Source organism: Amphiura filiformis, unplaced genomic scaffold (genome assembly GCF_039555335.1).
Source record: "Amphiura filiformis unplaced genomic scaffold, Afil_fr2py scaffold_29, whole genome shotgun sequence".
NCBI classification, from domain to species: domain Eukaryota; kingdom Metazoa; phylum Echinodermata; class Ophiuroidea; order Amphilepidida; family Amphiuridae; genus Amphiura; species Amphiura filiformis.
This window is the reverse complement of record NW_027305493.1, coordinates 611311-632336: the sequence shown is the minus strand read 5'-3', so window position 1 is coordinate 632336 and position 21026 is coordinate 611311. Positions and strand designations below refer to the sequence as shown.

Here is a 21026-nt window from a genome sequence, read left to right as displayed (position 1 = left end):
TTTTTTCATGCACACGATGTAAATCATAGGTTACAAACTATGTTCTATTTTGCAACTATCATTGCCATAAATTATGATTAATGAACTCAAATAAATCAAACATCAATGAGAATAATCGAGCTTCTATTAATTAAAAAGGTCTAAAAACAGGTGAACCATAATTATACAAGATGACACCATTACAAAATAGTCAGCATTTTACAAATGAAATACATGTAGCTAGGCCTACATCTAAAATAACATAAACACGCCCGGGAAACACACACTAGCGCATAATATCATGATCATGCTTTATAATACTGAACAAATTGTTAAATTCCACTGTCGTGTGTTTTAATAATAAGTAGATTTTAAAGTTCAAATTATAGAACTATAAAGTCCAGTTGATATTGATATATAAGTTTATTCTCTCATCTCCATTCACCGTTGTACTACATGTAGTGGGACGTCAAAATCGATCGTTTCCAGGTCAACTGGTTCAGTGTTCTCTGTGTGCGGAACTACGATATTAAGGTGGCTGTGTACTCTCAGATACGCATGTAGTAAAAGTGCCATAACTTTGTAATTATTCACGCAAGACATGTAAAAGTATACTTTTTATAAAGGCAAGACATCAATGAATCTCAATATAAGTACAGTTTTGGTGTAAAAACAACAATTATGAAGAAAATCACAAAAAAGTGAATTTTTTGTTTTTTTTTTATACTACAACAAAAAAAAAATACACTCTTTCCAAAAATTATTGTTTTGCTTTTTTCTTAATCATGAGGTACCATTCCAAAAATGATTTTTTTTAGTTTTTTGTTATTGGCCTTATTTTTGGAGATATTGACCATATAAGGCATCAAAATGAAGTTTTTAAAATTCACAACCGCCTATTTGCACAAAATGATGCCTAAAATTGGAAATAGACCAAAATATAAAAAAATGAGAAAACCGTTTCTTAAGTCAATCATGCTTTTTATGATGAGCATAATTGCTTACCTATAGCTGCTGTATTTATTGAGTTATCGTGTACCTAAATCGTCATTTTACCGAGAAAATGAACATTGAAATAAAGGCCGTTGAAGTTTAAAGTGGTCACATTTTGCACTTTGATCGAAGCTTACAGGAGAATGCGACAGTTCTCGTTTTTCTACCTTACATTACGTGAACATCGGGTAAATCCACAGCCCCTTGAGAAGTTTGGGCGAAATCTATTCATATCTTGATGTTTAAATCGGGAGAAAGAACTTGAAAAAAATCACATTTTATCAGCTAAAACGGAGCCATTTGACCGCTAGGTTTTTGTGAAATCAGTGCTTCCGTGGTGTTTCCATAAGATTCGCCACGCATGCAGATAAGCGTCGCGTATGCGTAGCGTATCCGTGCGTTACCAAATTGCGCGATACACAATGCGATGCCTTGCTGGTACAACAAAGATTTTCTTTCCTTTTCAATTTCAAACACGAGTGGAATAGTAAAATAAAATCCTTAAAATATTGCAGTTGGAGTTTATAAATCTGGATTTTCATTCCTTGTATTTATAAAAAAAACATAACAAAGTACAAACATATAAAAAAAACTCAATTTCGCGAAAGAAACAATGTCTAGAGTACACAGCCGCGTTAAATGATCACAACATAAAGTCAATTGGTTACAAACCATGCGTGAATAAGTTACTAAAGTATGACGTATGGCGCAATCGATACCGTAGATATCTAACTTATACAGTGATTGATTTTCTAGACCAGTTAAATGCTACCTGGTCAATGGCCTGACGGTGTTTTTAAAATTTAAGATATTTTCCCTAATATTCAAACTAATATAATGAATGCAGCAATTAATATTGCCTATTGTTTTAATACACTCGAAGTATATGACGGATAATGTACTCGTGCAAATGCATTCGTCAAGATAATTGCACTTGCCATGGAGTTATTGCATTTAGCTCTTGAGCTAAATGCAATAACTCCACGGCGCGTGCGATTATCTTGACGAATGCATTGCACTCAGTTCATTATCCTTATCGTAACAGTCTCGGATTAGGCGATAAAAGAATAAACAAGTTAGATTAATTGAGTTTTCGTCGACACACAGTGCTACAGGAGCACTATAACTTTGTTCCTGATAGTTAGGGTTTAGTGGTGTTTTGGTATTAATCTTTGGAGTGAAGGAGAAGGTGGTTTTAGCTCTAATTATTTACCCAGAGATGGAACCGAGACAGTGGGACAGTCTACTCCTTGTTTACTGTAATTACATGGCAAGGGCATTCCCATTTTTTATGAAGTAGCTTTAAATGGAAAACAAAGATAAGTAATCAAATTAAATTTCTCATGGCACATCACAGGAAAAGAGAACAAATAAACAATGCTCTAGTTTATGTTGAATATCTGATCAGGAACAATTTATTTCTTCTGCAAAAGTTAATAAAAGAAATAATAATAATAATAATAATAATACTTATACTAGTATATAAATATTTTATTTACAATGTTACAAAAATAATAATGCGTATCTTATAAAGATCAAAATTAATGTGTTTAAAAACATCACACATTGTCTACTAAATTCAGGTCCAAACGGTCCATCTCTCACCCAAAAGACCCCATATACATGTAGTCGTAAACCACATTCATGAAAGTCATAAACAAATATTTAATCAATTTAATGTCCTTTTAAATAATTTAAAATCCCAATTAGTCCGAAGATCACGACACAGATGATTATCAGAGGCTGTATTATTGTGAAGAGTCTGCTGTTCAACCCAGTTAGTAGGAACAAGAACCACTGCCACCACTGTAACATAGATTTGGCAGAAGACATAACGTTACATTATATAGACGATACTATATAATTTTGTTGTCGTTCTGATGGTGACTACCATTTATTCCTGTTTCATATAAAAGAAATTCATCTTGTTCATAATATACAAGCAGATTGAACACGCAATTTAATAACATTTTATTTCAATATATTGGGCCAATTTATTTCTTTGTCTTACCCATGTTATCTGTGTATTTGCAACTTTCCGATACCGTTTTCCTTTCTGCAATGAGACAAAAACAACAATTGAAAATTGACCCAATCAATTCGCTAACATGGTTTAGTATACCAAAGGCCAACGGGTTTTTTTTTCTTGTTTTTTGTTTTGTTTTTTCATATGTTTTTCCAAAATCGATTCCGACAGATTTGGTGTTTCCTATTCTCCGCAGCAATATTCGAATCTACATTGAAGTCCGTGTGCACAAAACAAGTTAGACCAGGTCTAACGTTCACGGTTGTTTGATGTATATAGAATTGGCTTCATTATTAACTAAATGCAAACTATAGATGGCGCTATTTATCCTAAATCATATTTCTTTATTTGCAAGGGGCAGGTGATTAATATTGCCATTAAAACAGCTGGAATAGGTGAAACAAGCAACAAGGAAATTTTATAAACACATTTTAGCAAACAATAAAAGGAGTTGTTTGTAATAAAAGCTTAAAAGAGTAATTTCCAGTAACTAAATAGCGCCACCAATTTTGTCATTAATAGATACATTTTATATCCGAAAAAGCTATAAAAATGCTATAAAAGTGAATAATTTTGTAAAAGAGGGAAAATTAAAGTTGAGAATGATTCAAAAGTATCTGTATACATTATCATGATATCACATTTAGCTGTTCAGGCCTAAAATTTGGTTGTACATGATGTTTTGTTTGAAAAACTAATAAATGATCCCAGACCTGCTCTATAACTATGGAGCTTATTTTCTTTTTCTACTTACTCCTTGAAAAGTCTAAAAGTTCAATTTCAGCCAATCCAGGAAATTCATGTTGTCAATGTGTGCCAACTATTTTGACTGTAGTATTGAGTCACATGTATTTGCCCTTAACAGCATCTACAATAATATAACATTTAATACTCAAAGAGTTCCTTCTCCGTAGGACTAAACTCCATGGTTAGACCATGCAGGTCTAAAGTTAGACCTGGTCTAACCTATTTTGTACATGTGATTTTCCGCTCTACTAATTAACTCAATGGTCGTTTTCGCTGCCGAACTTTTTCTATTAAGCAATAAAACACTGACACATGTCACACCTCAAAAAGGCATTAGACTCCCGCTGCATTGATGTTTGGTGATGTGAGTTCGAAACCCGGCACAGTCCTTTTTAATTCGTTCTTGTGAAATAATGGATCTACTGAATGCCGTACGCGATCCGGCTGTATTGGTTAATTGTGGTATGCACTTTCTATAACTGTAAGTCTCAGATTGTTGCTAAATGGTTTACATGATATTTGTCTTGGGCCACAGTGTTCAGCAAATTCCTGTAAAGTGTGCTGAGGCTTGTGGTTTCTTGTTTCACTGACCTGACTTACCCGAGAGCGCCTCCTACGGTTCATTGGTATATTACAATATTGTGTGTTTGTTTCAACGGTGGAATAGGCACCCTGTTTAGATATAGAAACGCCGGCATTATTTTATAGACAAATAAACATTTCGAAATGTTAATACTAGGTGAGAGTTTTCACAAAAACGTTTCACTTTATACCTTCCATACTGGAACGTCCCCTCCGCCACCGTTGTCTTGATTATTATAGATATCATCCTTGACAAATGCCATTATACCTTTTATTATTATATTATTACTTTTTTGTGTTTTAGATAATAATATAATTACTCAAAAATACCTGAGAATTACGTGAGTGATATGTGCTCTCCGACTCTCGATCCCTGCGATTCCACCATCTTCGTTGATGTCCCTTTTCTTCGGTTTTCTGTTCATCTTGGTATTTATCCCTGACTTCATCAGCTGAAAATAGACGTTGCAATGTTTTATACATTTTGAAAGAAAATGACGAATTATGAAAATGAAAAGGTAGAACCGGTGCAGGGGCGGAAGAAGAGCTGATTAACGATTCCAGAAAATTAGTGTTAACTTTATGGTATTAAAAAAAATTCATATCTTGTTTTGTCAAATGAAACACAACTAAATCATATTCATTTACTAATTCTAATTGGCAATAAAAGTCCAATTCAAAACTTATTGGAAATAATTGGGCCAAATACGTGCGATTTTGGAGTGATAATCAAAGACTTGTAAAAGACTAACTTTGCATTCTAATCCGTGTAAAACACATATTCTAATATCTTTTATAACAATTATCAAAATGAAGGTAAAATATTAAATTAATGAGCGAACTCATTGCCCGTACTAAAAATGTTCAATGCTTAGATTTGTGCCAAGTCTTTGAATTTTTTTGTTTATGTGACTGCAATAATGTAAGGAAACATACAATATTATGCGTTTTGGGCCAATTTTCCCTCAAATATGAAATTTGAATTGAATTGGCAGTTGGATCTAAATAAAGGAACAAGAAAGATGTAGATGTCAAAACAGGATAATATTTTTTTAATCCCAAAAAATCAGTGCTGTATTTTTCTGGAATCAGGGCAATAGAGGTTTTGCTTTTAAAATATGTTCAGGGGCCAAAAACACATAGGCCTAGGAGGTTTTTCCTGCCCAACATTGGGCTATTCCGTTATACAGCTCCTATGGAAGACATATCCTTAATGTGCCACACAGGTAATTTCACATGAGGTTACCTGAAAGTGTGACTCTATTTTTAATCCGCACCCCATGTACAGGAGATTAAGGTCATATCTTCCATAGGGGGTGTATGAATTTCAAGTGAAGTTTCAAGTTTACTTCACATCCGGAAGGGTCGTTAGTCCCAAAAGGGTTAAAGTTAGTGTTTATGGCATTAGGTTAGGATAAGGTTAGGTTAGGGACAGAGTCAGGTTATTTATATGGTTAGGGTTGTGCTTAGGAGGGCTTACGTTATGGGTTAGGGCAAAGTTAAGGGTTAGGGTAAGGATAAGGGTTTATAATAAATAAAGTTATTGGGTTATCGTACTTATGACCCTTCTGATTACATACTGATACAGCGCTGTTTGGTTAAATGAAAAAGGAAGAATATGAATAGGAAGAAGAAGTAAAAGAAGGCTAAAAAAGGAGAGGAAGAAAAAATCATTTCTTACACTTTATAAGTGTCCTGTAGGCATTGTTGATTTCCTGGAATTGTCGAGTAGCCTGAGGATCGTTGTTGTTTTTATCTGGGTGATGTGTGCGGGCCAGACGTCGATAAGCTTGGTTGATCGCTTCTGAAAATAAAAACCAAAATAATAAGAATATATTAAAGTATAGTTGGAAAAAGATACAACTTTGTGCTGTTCTTGTAATACTGCTGATCATCCAGAGCGCTTCTTTTTTCATTAGGCCGTGTAAAATTAATATTTTGGTTCTCGTCCCTCCCTCCTCAATTTCTGGGATTTGTCAGATTTTTTTTTTTTTTTTTTAGATTTTTCAATTTTTTAGACTTTGGAATGATTTATGAAATCTTCATACATAAAAATAAGTTTATTAGAGAACAAGCATCACTTCCAAGTCTTTTTGTGGTACTCTAGGGGGTTTATCCCTCAGAATCTCACATTTGAAAAAAAAGGGCCTCATCGTTTCCTCGAGCACTGTTGGAGAAGACCGAAAACTACTGACAATGCTAATTTTACATTGGAAAAAAAAAAAAAAAAAAACACCTCCCTCCCTCATCAATTCATGAAAATCTTCTGGACGAGAACCAAAACATTAATTTTATACGGCCTTATATAAAGACGATTTCTATTTGGAAATTTGCTACAGGGTTATTATTGAAAATTTTCATAATGACATAAACAGTGCTTGTTCAAAATATATTAATTATGTTATGTGTGCTGTTAAAATGTGTATTAGCAAATTCAGACACGGTGATCATCCTTGTCTTCTTTTTTTCTGCAGGCAGGCGCTCTGTATCATGGTGTGAGGGGTTTTATCGGCGATGTCTTTAGTTGATCGCTGATCCAGTTACTTGGATATTGGATGACTTCCGTGCAAGGATTATTAGAAAATAAAAAAATTAAAATGTTCAATCAATTCTTTTTGCACATTTTTTTTCCATTTTGTCGGAGGATTTTGGGAAACATGTGGACCTTCTATGAAGTTCTAGATTCTTCATAGTTAATTTGATTAAAAAAAAGTTACAAAAAGTATGAAAAATTTACAATTTGTTATCTTTAGTGTGCTAAACTATAATTTGTGTTTACATAATTCCAATATCATATAGTAGAAATACATAGAAAACACGGTGTATTTTTACTTATATGATAGAGGAATGAGGTAAACACAAATTTAGATAACAAATTGTAAATATTTCAGAATTGTTTTTAAAATAAAATAACTATTGATCTGACGATTCTAGAACATAGAAATAGGTCATTGGATTGTCTACATACATTGAAAAAAAAATAGAAAAATTCCAAAAATTGTTTAAACCATTTTTCGTGAAAAAATGTGTATTATTGCAATATCTCTAGGTTACAGCAAGATTCTGGGTCAGGGTAAAGGCTACTTGGGCTAAGGTTAAGTTATACGGTAAGGTTTGGAAGATGGGTTAGGGTTTATGAAAGGCTGCTAGTATGACCAAAATGGGGAATTTTTTTTTTACGTGGTATCTCTGTTACAGTCAGACCGGCTGCCCTAGCAATTAATTATTTGGATTTTAGCTTTATCTATATACAGGCCACAAAGGCCTACCCTGTACATGTCTACCCATGACGATTACATTACCTTTTGATGCACCCGGCGATAGTCCCAGCAATTGAAAACAACATTGTTCACTGGAAGTTGAATTGCGTCTAATGGAAGATCTGACCATTTTGAACAATTTTTCTTGACAGTTTAAGCAAATCAAATGACACAAACTTTATACACGTAACAAGACGGTTGTCAACCTGTTTGTTGTGAAAAGATTGCGCACAGCCGTACTATTATTGCGTTGATGTAACAATTTTGTATGCATTAATACATTGTAGTGTAATAGTGATTGATTGCGGTTGCGCAGGTGCTTCCTGTTTTAGGGGATTCCCCCATGCAGCCGAAGTTCAATATGTGGCGATGATGTAAGTGATTCATATCAAATTTATAATAATTTTTGTGATAACCATAGACGGAAAAAATATACAGGCAAAGTCCCCACGTTTTGTATGCTGAGAAGGCGCTTTTACAGATACTCTCAAATTAACCTGCCAGTTCATATAAATAATTCACAATGCAATAAAAACTTTGGTAGGCCTATAGTAAAACCTATTTTATGATGAAGATTCTTCACCAAATATTGCATCAAGCTAGTATGATATGCGACCTTTTCGTTCATGGATATTATATAGTCATATGCCTATGTGTGGGCACACACCACTAAATCATCGTCCCATTGAAATACACGGGAAAATACAAGAAAGTAAGTTTTTTTTTCTACCCCATGTAACAACATTTTTAATATTTTGATCGAATCAACGTCTTAAATAAAGATTAAACTTTTATTTAAATTTAATTTTTTGGGACAAGTTAAGACAAACTTGAGAGATACGAACTCCTGAACAGCGCCATCCCGAATTTCAGCCGACACTCTCGCCTCCTTACCAGTTCCGGCCATGATATTGTTCCGAGGGCCTATTGCCCATGCACATTCGATTCGGAACATTTTCTGAACAGATTTGTAATGTTGAGCTCCTATTCTGTCGTTTTTATCAAAACAACCAAGAGTCACTCAAATTTGGTTCCCTCGGGACGCCGATATATTTCGCATAGGTGCTATTTTTTACCGGAACTATGAATGGTTACACCAAATGCGGAAGGATTTAGTGTAGTGCATCCGTGTCAAGTTACATAATATTCTCAGTAGCAATTACGAAGTTCATACCAATTCACTTAAAAGTTATAACTATTATTGGCAAAAATATTTCCAAATATCTCAACTCACGTCACTTTTCAAAAATGAAAGGCCGGCTCAAGTGAAAAGGATAAGTGAAGTGTGTATATTAAGATTAGACAAAGAAACGTATAAAAACGTATAAAAAACGTATAAAGTTATTGTCTAAAACCAAGTTTACTCAGCAATCAAATATTGCAGTGAGAGAAATGTTGGTGTGTTGGATGTAGCTTTACATTATTTTTGTATGTTTATACAAATATTTAGAATCCGTTTGAAAATCCTTCGTTTAGGCGACGAAAATAGAAGCCCTGTTCTAATTTTTTCCCAATTTGTTCAAAATCTGGGTCGGTCGGGCCCGTAGAACAGGTTTTTTTCGTCGCCAATATATTTTTTACGCACCATGTTCACAAGATCAAAAACGCGTTCCATGATGTTTTTCTCAAATGCATTACAACAAGTTGCAATACACAGAGTGACAAACTTTAATGAGCTGTGACGTCATCACCCAATTTATATCTCGCCGTGATTTAATGGTGTACTTACTATGCAAATAACCACTTTCCTCGCTCCACAGTGTATCGGGAACTAAACCGTTGTTATAATAAATAGTTTTCCCAATTTTACGTGCTGAAGGCTACATTCTTCATACTTCAGTAAACATCAAAAGAGAAGCTAGCTGTTTCCCATGTGTGGGAATTTCTAGCATGTCTAGCGCGTTTGCGTATATTATATGTATATTGCTAAATGCCAAATATGGGCATTTATGACTAATATTCATAAATATTGCATGGTAGGCCTACGTATAGGGAAAATAGCCGGATGGTGGTCAAATTTGGCTAGAATATACCGTCGATACTATCGAGTTTGTTTGATATTTTTATGAATGACCTGTAGTATGAATGACGAATGACAGTACGCCGTCATCCACATCCACATTCACTACGAAACAGTGAAAGAGTGAAATACATGGTTGAAATTATATCAGGTACCTGTGCCGTTTTTTAAAGTTTTTCATTTTTTTTGCATGTAATATGAAAATAACATATTCAAATCAATATTAATTGTAATATTTTGGCCTAAATATATTTTGTTTAGCAAGATATAGTTTTCAAAAGGAGTGTGTGATTATTACGTCTTTCACCACACACGGGTGAACGGGAGATGTCCTCTACCTTTTCTAATGAAAAGATTAGATTGCTATAAAAATGAAACGGTAATCTTTGCCGGGGTCTAATGTAACTCTTACACCAAATTTCCACGATCTTTTTAGTCTTTATATTTGCTAAATTTAAAAGAAATTGAAATACAATTCTCTGTCTGCTAAACGACATCAACTGTACCACAAATGGGTATCACGAATCGTTTTATATGATGTGCAGTTAATATTAATATATTCTTTTATACATAGGATCCCAGCAAACACAAAAACGTTTTAAAAGGCATTTCGTGATCCACAGCCTCATCCCCACTTTTCTCCAAAAAAGTTGAGATTTTTATACCACAACCATTGTTGTGTTTGTGTTCCCACTTTTCCCCCCTCTATTTTGTTCTTACATTTTGGTCAGCTGCAGTCTCGGTGAATACTGTGCCTTCCAAACCAGGTCAATTGTAACGCGATTGGGTATCACGAATTGGTCAGTTAACATGGTTAATATTCATATATTCTTTTATACAAAGGAAAATTCTGTTTTTACACAAATAAAAAAAAAATTTCATTGAAAACCCGCCCACTCGGCTATTTCCCAAAGGGAATCAGCTTCCTTACACGAATCGTAATGATGTACAGTTAATATTCATATATTCTTTTATAAATTGGGAAAATTCAGATTTTACACACACACACACCGCCACCCCCACACAAAAATCATTGAAAACCATCCCACTCGGCTGTTTCCCAAAGGTAATCAGTTTCCTAACCTGTGCACTAAATTAACATTAAAAACAAATTATTCTAAAAACACTTTTAGAAACAATTTCATTTTGGCGTATATTGCTGTGAGATAATAGGTTCATTCGGAGGTGTTTAGTCATTATCATCCTCGCCGCGACTTAAAACGCCTTGTTCTTCAATTCACGTTTGCGTAAATTTTGATGATATGATAAGCAGAAATTATTCTGAAGAAGCAAATTAAGCTGTTTTCACATTTTGTACACATAGCATTTTGTTTTCTCATGGTTGCTTAACCAGACAATATTGACAATGAATAGCCAAACACTACTGGGATGCATTCTCTTTTTGACGTTCAGCTTTGCATTCAAAGTTCCTGAGGGTATTGAAGTGACCACCCAGGTGATATCATTCAACGCCTCTCAACCAGAAACAAACACTGACACCTATTATACAAGTACAGAAGACGACATCACAAGTGATGCCGGCAAAATTCCAATTTATCTTGGCGGGTTCTTTTCACATAGCGGTGTATGGGATGCCAGTGGGATTTTACCAGCAGTGGAGATGGCATTGGATCATATAAATGCCAGATCAGACGTCTTACCCGAATACGATCTCAAAATGGTTTGGAATGACACAAAGGTAAGTCGAAGAAGTAGAAGAGTAACAATAGGTGACCGTCCACCACAAACCAGCCGTAAAGTCGGCCCCTTTAAATTTTGTTTTATTTAGTGTTTAGAAAATATATATCATAAGCGTTAAAATGGTATATTATTTGACTTCAAACGATATTCAGAAGCGGGGTTATGGTTTGTTGAACTTTGTTCCTTCAACAAAATGGTACCTTATTTCGGTTCTACGTGTGTCTTTTTTTCCCACATTGCTGGTAATAAATATCAAACAGTCATAACTGACGGTCACAAACCATGCATCCACACGTCAACGAGGTTCAGAAATTTCCTCTCATTGTTAATTGTTGGTTATACATACCTAGACCAAATACAATGTTTTGTAACCCACCACTTGAACAGGATTTAGCCAAAGCAAACAAAGACTAAAGCTATTTAAGAATTCTATAGACATAGGTAGAAGCTTATCATCCTCTTCAACAATAGGAATATTGATTGGTTTAAAAGGCGTTTGACTGGCACTAGCCAAATGAAATACATGTAGCACCAACTTGAGGTACCTATGAATACGATCTTTATGCACATTTTACACTGTAACTCAGAATACAATTTGCCGACTTTAAGGCTGGTTTGTGGCAGACGGTCACATATTGAAGAGCAGGGGCCTTAATTTTGAATGTTTCGGTTATCTGCTCAGTGACATACTTTATGTGACTAGTAGAGGTCACTGAGCAAGAAGAAGAAGAAGAAGAAGAAGAAGAAGAAGAAGAAGAAGAAGAAGAAGAAGAATAAGAAGAATAAGAAGAAGAAGAAGAAGAAGAAGAAGAAGAAGAAGAAGAAGAAGAAGAAGAAGAAGAAGAAGAAAAAGAAGAAAAAAATAATTATTGGTTATAAAATGGAATAGAAAACGTGTACCCTATAATGCTAGAGTAAACAAAAACAAACAAAAAACACCTAAAACACATGTTTTTGGCCCATATTTCCCAAATATTGCTAATATGAGTTAACCAAACCTTGCTGTTGGTTTTTATCTTGTTTTTTCATTGTTTGTAATTTGCTTAAGTAATATTATAAAGAATTCTTTCTATGAATTTACACTCCATTTCCGACATTATATCCGGTCGATCTAATTTGTTATTGGCAACAGGTTGACCTTGCTTTAAAAATGATTACATTAACTTAAATGCAAATTTGCAAATTACTGATAAATTAATAATCGGTGAATTCGATTCAATGCCATTATGATGCGTTAATATAATACGTAGTCCGCTTACGCTACGGCATTGAATGGACTCGAGATTAGCACATGCTACGGGCGGGATTACTCAGTGTGTATAAGGATAACGCTGTTTAATTCATAAGCATGATGAATTTCACGCTTGTCTGTTGTTTTTTAATTAATTAATGTGTTTTCCATTTGAGATGATATAATAATTACTATATAATAAATTATGACTACTTATGAATTATAATCTTTTCTCGTATTACCATATAAATTAAACAGAGCACACAATCATGTATAAAGGCCCTGTCAACGTCAACGTGTGCGATTATTTTTTTCAGTTGTGGGCCTATACGTAACTTTGCGTAAATTTCCGTAAATTTCCAATATTCGACAAGGGGATATGGTACGTGCATCGTGCAATTGTCTCCCCAACGTTATGCAAATGCATTTGATTTATTTTTCTGACCCTATTAAAGCTCATATTTAACCATTTTAGCATAACAAATCATTTTCCAGACATACACTCTTAAAAAATGATCTACTAATTTTTTAATAAAAACTTGTCAAATTTGACAAGGAAATCTATTCCGAAGGGGAAATAACAGATTTCTCTTCAAAATGAATTGGATATCTCTAAAAAAAAATTGGATAATCTCATCAAAATGACAAGAAACTCATCAAATTTGATAAGATGCCTTGTCAAAAATGACCCAACTTATTTGATTTGAGTAGTTTGTCTTGTCAAAAATGAACAAAAAATGAAATTTGAATAGTTTGTCTTATCAGGGGGGACATAGCAGAATGGATAATCTTGTCAAATAATGAGTTGGAGATTTTGTCAATTTGTTAACATAAACGGAAACTATTCATTTTAATAAGATTGTCGGTTCAAAGTAATAATATACCTAATCAAAATGAACAGTATGTCTTATCAAAACGAATAGTTACAAAAATAAATGAGTATGGATTCTGTTTTTAAAAAAATGAATAGTACGAAATTAGAGTGTATACATTTGACTGCAGCTTGTATGAGAATGGCTGTTCTTTGACTCTTTTTAATTTGTATTCATTGTGTAAATCATAAATGTGTTGTTTGTTTTGTATATTCAAATTGCTGCGAATGCCAGACCTTAATAAGAATTTTAGCTTATGAAAATAACACATTTTGTGAAGACGTTGAGCGCTTTTCAAGGAAGGCATTATTTTGCCAGTTTTATCACAGAATTGTTTTGGTGCCGTATCCCCGGTAGTAATGATAATGAGGTGATTTGACAGGAAAATGTGTGCAAGTTGTTTAATTAAATGATCAAAAATCAATAAGTGTGTGTTTTAAACATGTTTGCAGCTCTATCATTATAGATAAGAAATAAACGGTAATACATTATCCTTTACACCGAAGTAACATGAGTAATGTGTCCGTAAATAATTGACGAGGCACAGCCGTTATTTAAACGTTTTTGCTGCCGAGGACACATTATCTGCCGATGCTGCATCCTCTAATTCTATTCTATTACCACAAAAATAGTGCGATTTAAAGAGAAAATATCACTTTTTGCTCAAATATTTGAAGTTGTTTACCTCAAGGTACGCCAAAGCGTACGTGATAGCGTGCATTGCGGAAAAGTTGAACGCGTAACCACGCGAATTTTTGCGAGAAGAACATAAAGTTCGTTGCCCTGACCACATGATTGTTAATTATATTACCTCCACAACCCATTTAGAGAATATACGATAGGAATTGTTGTTTTTACTAACCTCTACCTATGATAGACGATAGGCAGGTCCAATATTTTGAGTAGTGGATGCCGGCGCATTCTCATTCTGATGCTGGTTTCATACTACCCTGCCGCTTGCCGCTGAGCGGCGTGGCGCACGCGCATTGCAGACAAACGGACACAATAAGGGCTTGTCATTGGTTGAAACGCCCTGCAGCGTGCCGCAGCGGCAAGCGGCAGGAAAGTATGCTGGAGGCTTTAATTACCGTCATAAAAACTCCCTTTATTATCACGTATTCTGTTGCGAGTACTGCTAGCGCGTGCGAATATTCCGCAATAGTCTACGCATACAACGCGATACATACGCGCACCTCTACGACACCCGAAATCATGCGATTGTCCAATCAGATTATGTGTCTACGAACTAGACCACCCCACTGACTAAGAATATTCAATATCGTGCAGTGTGATTTGTTGCAACGCATCACGTGAAAGACAGAGTGGTCAGGGCCCCAGACAAACAAGTATGTCTATGGTCAGGGCAATGAAATTTATGTTCTTCTCGTACAACAGCGCACAGCGAAGCGCGATGGAGCATATTTGCACCCGTACACATTCTACGCAAAGCATTACGCAATGTTTCCGCAATACCCGCTGTCACTTATGCTTTGGCTACGTATAAGCGCTCCACCATGAGGTAAACAACGTCAAACATTTTGTGGTAAGAATAGAAATATAGGGTGCCGCATTATCCTTTACACCTAAATAATGTGTCCTCGGCAGTAAAAACGGCTGCGCCTCACCCATTATTTACGTTTTTACTGCCTCGGACACATTATTTGGGTGTAAAGGATAATGGATTACCCTTTATTTCTTATTCTATTACTCTTACGACCCATTATTCAAAATCGCGCACTGTGATTTGTTAAAACACGTCACGTGAGAGCCCATTATTCTGCAATAATGGGTCAAGCGCAGTAACACATTCTACGCACAGCTATACACTTGGTTACGCGTGTAATATTTCCGCGATACGCGTGCGCACTCCACCTTGAAGTAAACAACTTAAAATATTTGTGCCAAAAAATGATATTTTCTCTTTAAATCGCCCTGTTTTCTGGTAATAGAATAGAAATAAAGGGTGCAGTATTATCCTTTACACGCAAATAATGTGTCCTCGGCAGTAAAAACGTTTAAATAATGGGTTCGGTTGCGCCTCACTCATTATTTACGTTTTTACTGCCTCGGACACATTATTTGGGTGTAAAGGATAATGCATTACCCTTTATTTCTTAAATTAAAGGCGACGCGTTTCAACAAATCACAGTGCGCGCTTTAGAATAATGGGTCGTGGAGGTAATAGAATTCAATATGTTGTTAAAAAAAATAAGACAAAATTACGACCTCAAAGTGCAGAAATTACCGTTTTGCTTGGCACTGTGGAAGCACTCGGGTTGTTTTTTTGGTTTTTTTTTTTTTTTTTCTTATAATTCTTATTCATTTTGTGTTTAAACAGTACAAAACACACAAAAAAACTTTTAAGTTTTAAAAAGGGGCATTTCGTGATCCACAGCCTCATCCCCCCACTTTTCTCAAAAAAATTTGAGATTTTTATATCACTGGAAACCTTTGGCTACATAATGTTTATATACAAAATATTTCTTGCAGATTAATTCGTTTTGCAAAGATATCGTGAAATTTGAATTTCGTTCTGGTGCACCAGAACGAAATTACAACGCATTGTCTATGGAGCAGTGTAATACACATAATCATGCATAACTCGCAAACGCAAAATCGGAATGAACTGAAATTTTGGGAATAGGCTTATTTCGTAGATATGTACTGAAAAATATCATAAAAAGAGGATGCTAGGATCACGAAATACTCCTTTAAGGAGAAAGAAAATAAAATGTATATTTTTTTTGTTTTTACAATATTTTCTTACACAAGAGATATAAGAAATATATTCAATTTATTTATTCTCTAATAGTTCGCAAACGTACAGATAAAATATTTTTAATATTCCCCTGGTATTAATATTAACGTTCATTTCTTTTCTCTGCTTTGTTAATAAGACAATTTTAGCTTATTCATTTGATTTTTGAGATGCCTCAGAACGTGGAAAAAAATTACATCTATGACCCTGTACACAAAAGGCAAATGGCGTCATTTGCGTAAGATTTAATTTGCGAACATAATGTATAAGCTCATTCCTTCATTCAATTAAGATTAAATTTGCTACATTCATTTGCTGAAAAATAGGTCTTTTGATTAAGTGTTTGCTTAATTCGATTGAAATGGTTGCTTTTCAATAAATTAATGGTTTGGTGAACGGGTTAGCGTATATGCAGGGGTTCTATGATCTGTCTTTGTTTTGGTCCCAAAAAGACCAAAGAAAAAACCCTGTTTATTTGCAAGAGACAAAAATGTTCAGATCTTTTGTAAAACTTCGTGTACATGGTGTATGTATTTAATACGAAAAGTCACAATTTATTATGATGGTCGGCTTTTTTCTCCCGGATATACACTTCAAGTACGTAACATAAGATTTATAAAGTCTTCGTAGTTTACTTCGAGGACTGTTAAAATATTAAAAATGTCAATTAATAATAATTTGTATTATATCTCGAAATTGTTTGATATCAGAATTACATTCCTCGTATTCAGAATGCATTTCGATATGTCAGGTCCCACAAAATAACTGTGCAAAGTTATTTGAACATGGCACAAATGGTTTGAGTAACCTTTCTCTAAATGGCATTTCGTAAGGGCACGAGCCCTTAAGAGGAACTATCTGTTATTTTTGAGAATATAATTGCCACGGTCAAAAATAGATTTTCTTTATACTTTCATATTTGATGGACCTTGACCTCAAACTAACACACATGGGATAAAATTCGGAAAAATATCCCCGTTGCCATGGTAACAGGCAAATTTCAATTTTAGGCCTATTTTCACAATTTTTGCATTTTTCAGCAGTCAAATTGTCAAGTTTTGAAGCCAGTGTTACTAATATACACAATATAAATATGATTTTTTCTTTATAAGGTATGAATAGGTCAAACCTTAGATGCCGCAATGAAAGTATAAAAATAATCACCAGATGTCAGGGTGGGTTATACCATTTATTTGAAATAGGGGTGTTTTTCAATTTTTTCAAAGTATGAAAATATACCAACTTTGTATAGCTCATAAACCATATGGTAGTGTTCCGATTTCAACATCGACCACAGCATGTTGAGATGATACATTGGTCTTATGAAAAAGTTACATTTGAGCTTGGGGAAAACACATCTGTATATACAGTGTTGCCAGACATTTTCCTATTTTTCGAAATTCAACACAAATCTCACCTTAAGTTAAATGATGTGAAAATGAAACATCATCCTTTCAAAGAACATTTATTAGAAAGAGAGTTTTTATTCATATCAAATTTGATTAGTTATAATGGTCAGTGTTGTTCTAAACCACATGGGTGTTGCCATAATTGGGGTTTAATTGTGATTTGTGGATATTTTCAACTTTTTACAAGTCATAAAAATACCAAAATGCATTTCTATAATAAAGAAAGAAACATCGACCTCGTCATGTTGAGATGATATATTGGCCTTATGAAAAGTTATTTTGATCTGGGGGCGGGGTAAGACATCAGTTTATACAGTGTTGCCAGATAAACCACATGGGTGTTGCCATAATTGGGGTTTAATTGTGAGGTGTGGATATTTTCAATTTTTTACAAGTCATAAAAATACCAAATTGCATTTCTATAATAAAGAAAGAAACATCGACCTTGTCATGTTGAGATGATACATTGGCCTTATGAAAAAGTTATTTTGATCGGGGGGGTAAAACATCAGTTTATACAGTGTTGCCAGATATTTTCCTATTTTTCAAAATTCAACACAAGTCTCGCCCTAAGTTAAAAGATATGAAAATGAAACTTCACCTTCATATGGAACATATCTTTTTAGAAAGAAAGTTAATTTCATATTCAATGTTATCATCTGGGATGGTCAGTGTTATTTCTAAGCCATATGGGTGTTGCCATAGCTGGCGTTTAATATGACAATTTAGATATTTCCAGCTTTTTACAAGTCTTAAAAATAGTACACATCCTTAAAATTATTGTGGAATGAACGCAATATTAAGGTTCAAAATTACCATAAGAACACTTAGTATGTGAATTTAAATTTTAAATTTGAGTTCGGAAAATATTTCCTTCTATACAGTATTGCCAGTTATTATCACATATATTCAAAATTCAACGTATGTCTCACTTTAGGATTTATATTGTTTAAATCGCTGCCATGAATAAACCACATGGATGATGCCACTATAAACATGATAAATGGAGTTAATAGTGAAATGTGGATACATTTTCAATTTTAAAATGACACCTTATTAAAGTTACAGCCATAGTATTCCAATTTTTCACAAAAAACACCCAAAAAGCACACAAATTTGTCCTAATTTGGCGCTTTTATGGGCACTTTGCCTTAATGCACCCAATTTGGTGTATTGTCTCCACTGCAAACCCACCAATCGACATACCAAAGTTGCTAAGGTACCCCCGAAACCGTGGCACATCCCCGTATACTAGTACCTTTAACCAGGGAGAACCCCCTCCGGGGTCATGTCATAGGTATACTGTGCCCAGTAGTCCTCTTTTTCTACTTGAAACGGATATTTCCTCAGACAACTTTTATCAACATTTGGTGATTTTTTATTTTGCTTTAACCCTGCAAGTATCTGCAAAAGTGTTGTTCATATAAATCTCCTTCAGTCTTGAAAGCTTAATTTTAGTTGCTTCCTTTTTACAAGCTCATACAAATTCATGTCATCAATGAGCAGGGGATGCTTGAATGACAGAGAATTAGCAACAATATCATGCAACATTTCAATGGTCATTTCTTCTTCATACTTTCGACTCTCCTGCGAGCTCCTCTCGGGAAAGGTAACTGGACATTAATTTGTCTGGCTGTGAAAAGGCTCTGTGCGTTATTGTCTTTGACTATTCTCATATCTTTCGAGACATTTGCTGGATCTATATAGGCCCTAGTTTTTTGCCCATTTCTTCCCTAGGCCTATATCTTTTTTGCAAGTAGGGCCTATAGTTGGGATGTGTGCTTTAATAATATGGGGTAGGCGTAATTTAAACATTATCTTACTCTTATATGCATCTTTTTGCAATGTAACAATCTTATGTTATTTTAATTTATTTTAGCCTAGCTAGTATGTGTATATTGGTAAAAACATTATGGCTTTTATGTATATTTTAAAGTAGGGGGCCTATACATGTTTGATGTTTTCTGTGTTGTATTTTAAGGGGTTGGTCCGGGGTTGGTCACCCACCTTTTGCACAGTATTTTGTCAGACCTGAGAGCACATCAGACATACCAAATTGCATTTTGAATACGAGGAATGTCCTTCTGATATAAAATAATTTTGATTTTTTTAAATTCGCGATACAATAAAAATTTTAGGGTAAATTATGCATATTGAATTTTTTTTTTTTTGACATATTACAGTTAATTTAATAAATCTATCGATGATGTGTATGTAGCTGGGATGAAAAGCCGACCACTAATCAATTAATTAATGTTAATTGAAAAATTTGACCTTTCATAGTGAAGATATAGATTTTTCCCCAAAAGACCTTAGGTGTTTTGGTGAAAAAATCTATATCTTCAATACGAAACGTCAAATTTTCATATGGACGGCTTTTCATTCCAGCTACATACACTTTAAGTACATATCACTAGATTTATACAATTTACTTTTGAGATCTGTTAAATTTCAAAAATATCAATTTTTAATCATTTGCCATAAAATTTGTTTTATATCGCAAATTTCAATATATGTCTGATGTGCTCTCAGGTCCACAAAAAATATGTGAAAACGTCGCTATTTGAACCCTTATGACTTATAAAAATATTGACATCTCACTATTAAACCCTAATTATGGCAACACCCATGTGGTTTGGAACAACACTGACCATTTATACAACTGATCAAATTTAATATGAAAGTAAATTTCATTTTAATAAACTTTCCTTGTGAAGGTGAAGTTTCATTTTCGCATCATTTAACTTAAGGTGAGACTTGTGTTAAATTTCGAAAAAATAGGAAAATATCTGGCAACACTGTATAAACATATGTTTTCCCCAAGCTTAAGTGTAAATTTTTCATAAGACCAAATATGTATCATTTCAACATGGTGAAGTTGATGTTTCACTTCCACATATTTTTTAAGGAATGCATACCATGGTATTTTGGTATTTTTAAAACTTGTAAAAAGTTCAAAATAACCACATCTCGCTATTTAACCCTAATTATGGCAACACCCATGTGGTTTGGAACAACACTGACCATTTATACAAGTGATCAAATTTAATATGAAAGTAAATTTCTTTCTAATAAACTTTCATTTTCAACCTAAGGTGAAACTAGTGCTGAATTTTGAAAAAATAGGAAAATATCTGGCAACACTGTATAAACAGATGTTTTTCCCCAAGCTCAAATGTAAATTTTTCATAAGACCGATGTATCGTCTCAACATGATGAGGTCGATGTTTGATTTTCACATCTTTATTTTAGGAATGCATGCCATTGTATTTTGGCATTTTTAAGACTGAAAAATAGCTGAAAAAGCTGAAAAAAGCTCAACATACGTTGAATTTTGAATTATGTGATAATATCTGGCAATACTGTATAGAAGGAAATATTTTCCGAACTCAAATTTAAAATTTAAATTCACATACTAAGTGTTCTTAGGTTAATTTTTAACCTTCAT

The 21026-nt window shown here is 34.1% G+C and overlaps 2 protein-coding genes across 3 annotated transcripts in view; one reads left to right on the top strand and one right to left on the bottom strand.

The window, feature by feature from the left end:
- Window positions 1-2480: 2480 nt before the first annotated feature.
- LOC140143838 (uncharacterized) lies at window positions 2481-7833 on the bottom strand. 2 transcript variants are annotated; one of them, XM_072165646.1, is made up of 6 exons: window positions 7630-7833; window positions 6009-6131; window positions 4658-4779; window positions 4337-4417; window positions 2984-3028; window positions 2481-2778 (listed from the first exon to the last, which is right to left on the bottom strand). In XM_072165646.1, the coding sequence occupies exons 1-6, from the start codon at window positions 7715-7717 to the stop codon at window positions 2647-2649; spliced, it is 591 nt and encodes a 196-aa protein (XP_072021747.1). In that variant the 5' UTR covers window positions 7718-7833; the 3' UTR covers window positions 2481-2646. The 2 variants fall into 2 exon arrangements, with proteins under 2 accessions (XP_072021747.1, XP_072021748.1); XM_072165647.1 differs by having other exon boundaries at window positions 4346-4417.
- A 3140-nt stretch (window positions 7834-10973) lies between these two features.
- LOC140143818 (gamma-aminobutyric acid type B receptor subunit 2-like) overlaps window positions 10974-21026 on the top strand; it is a 45485-nt gene continuing 35432 nt past the window's right edge. Inside the window, 1 exon segment of the mRNA XM_072165629.1 lies at window positions 10974-11306. Coding sequence (XP_072021730.1) covers window positions 10974-11306 — 333 coding nt within the window.

Excerpts from the sequence above, each read along its gene's own strand:
- LOC140143838 (XM_072165646.1), bottom strand. The coding sequence starts at position 7,717 with ATGGTCAGATCTTCCATTAGACGCAATTCAACTTCCAGTGAACAATGT. Across the intron at positions 6,132-7,629 it reads ATCGCCGGGTGCATCAAAAG|AAGCGATCAACCAAGCTTAT; the intron begins GTAATGTAATCG and ends TTTTATTTTCAG. Across the intron at positions 3,029-4,336 it reads GGCGCTCTCGGGTAAGTCAG|AAAGGAAAACGGTATCGGAA; the intron begins GTCAGTGAAACA and ends GTCTCATTGCAG.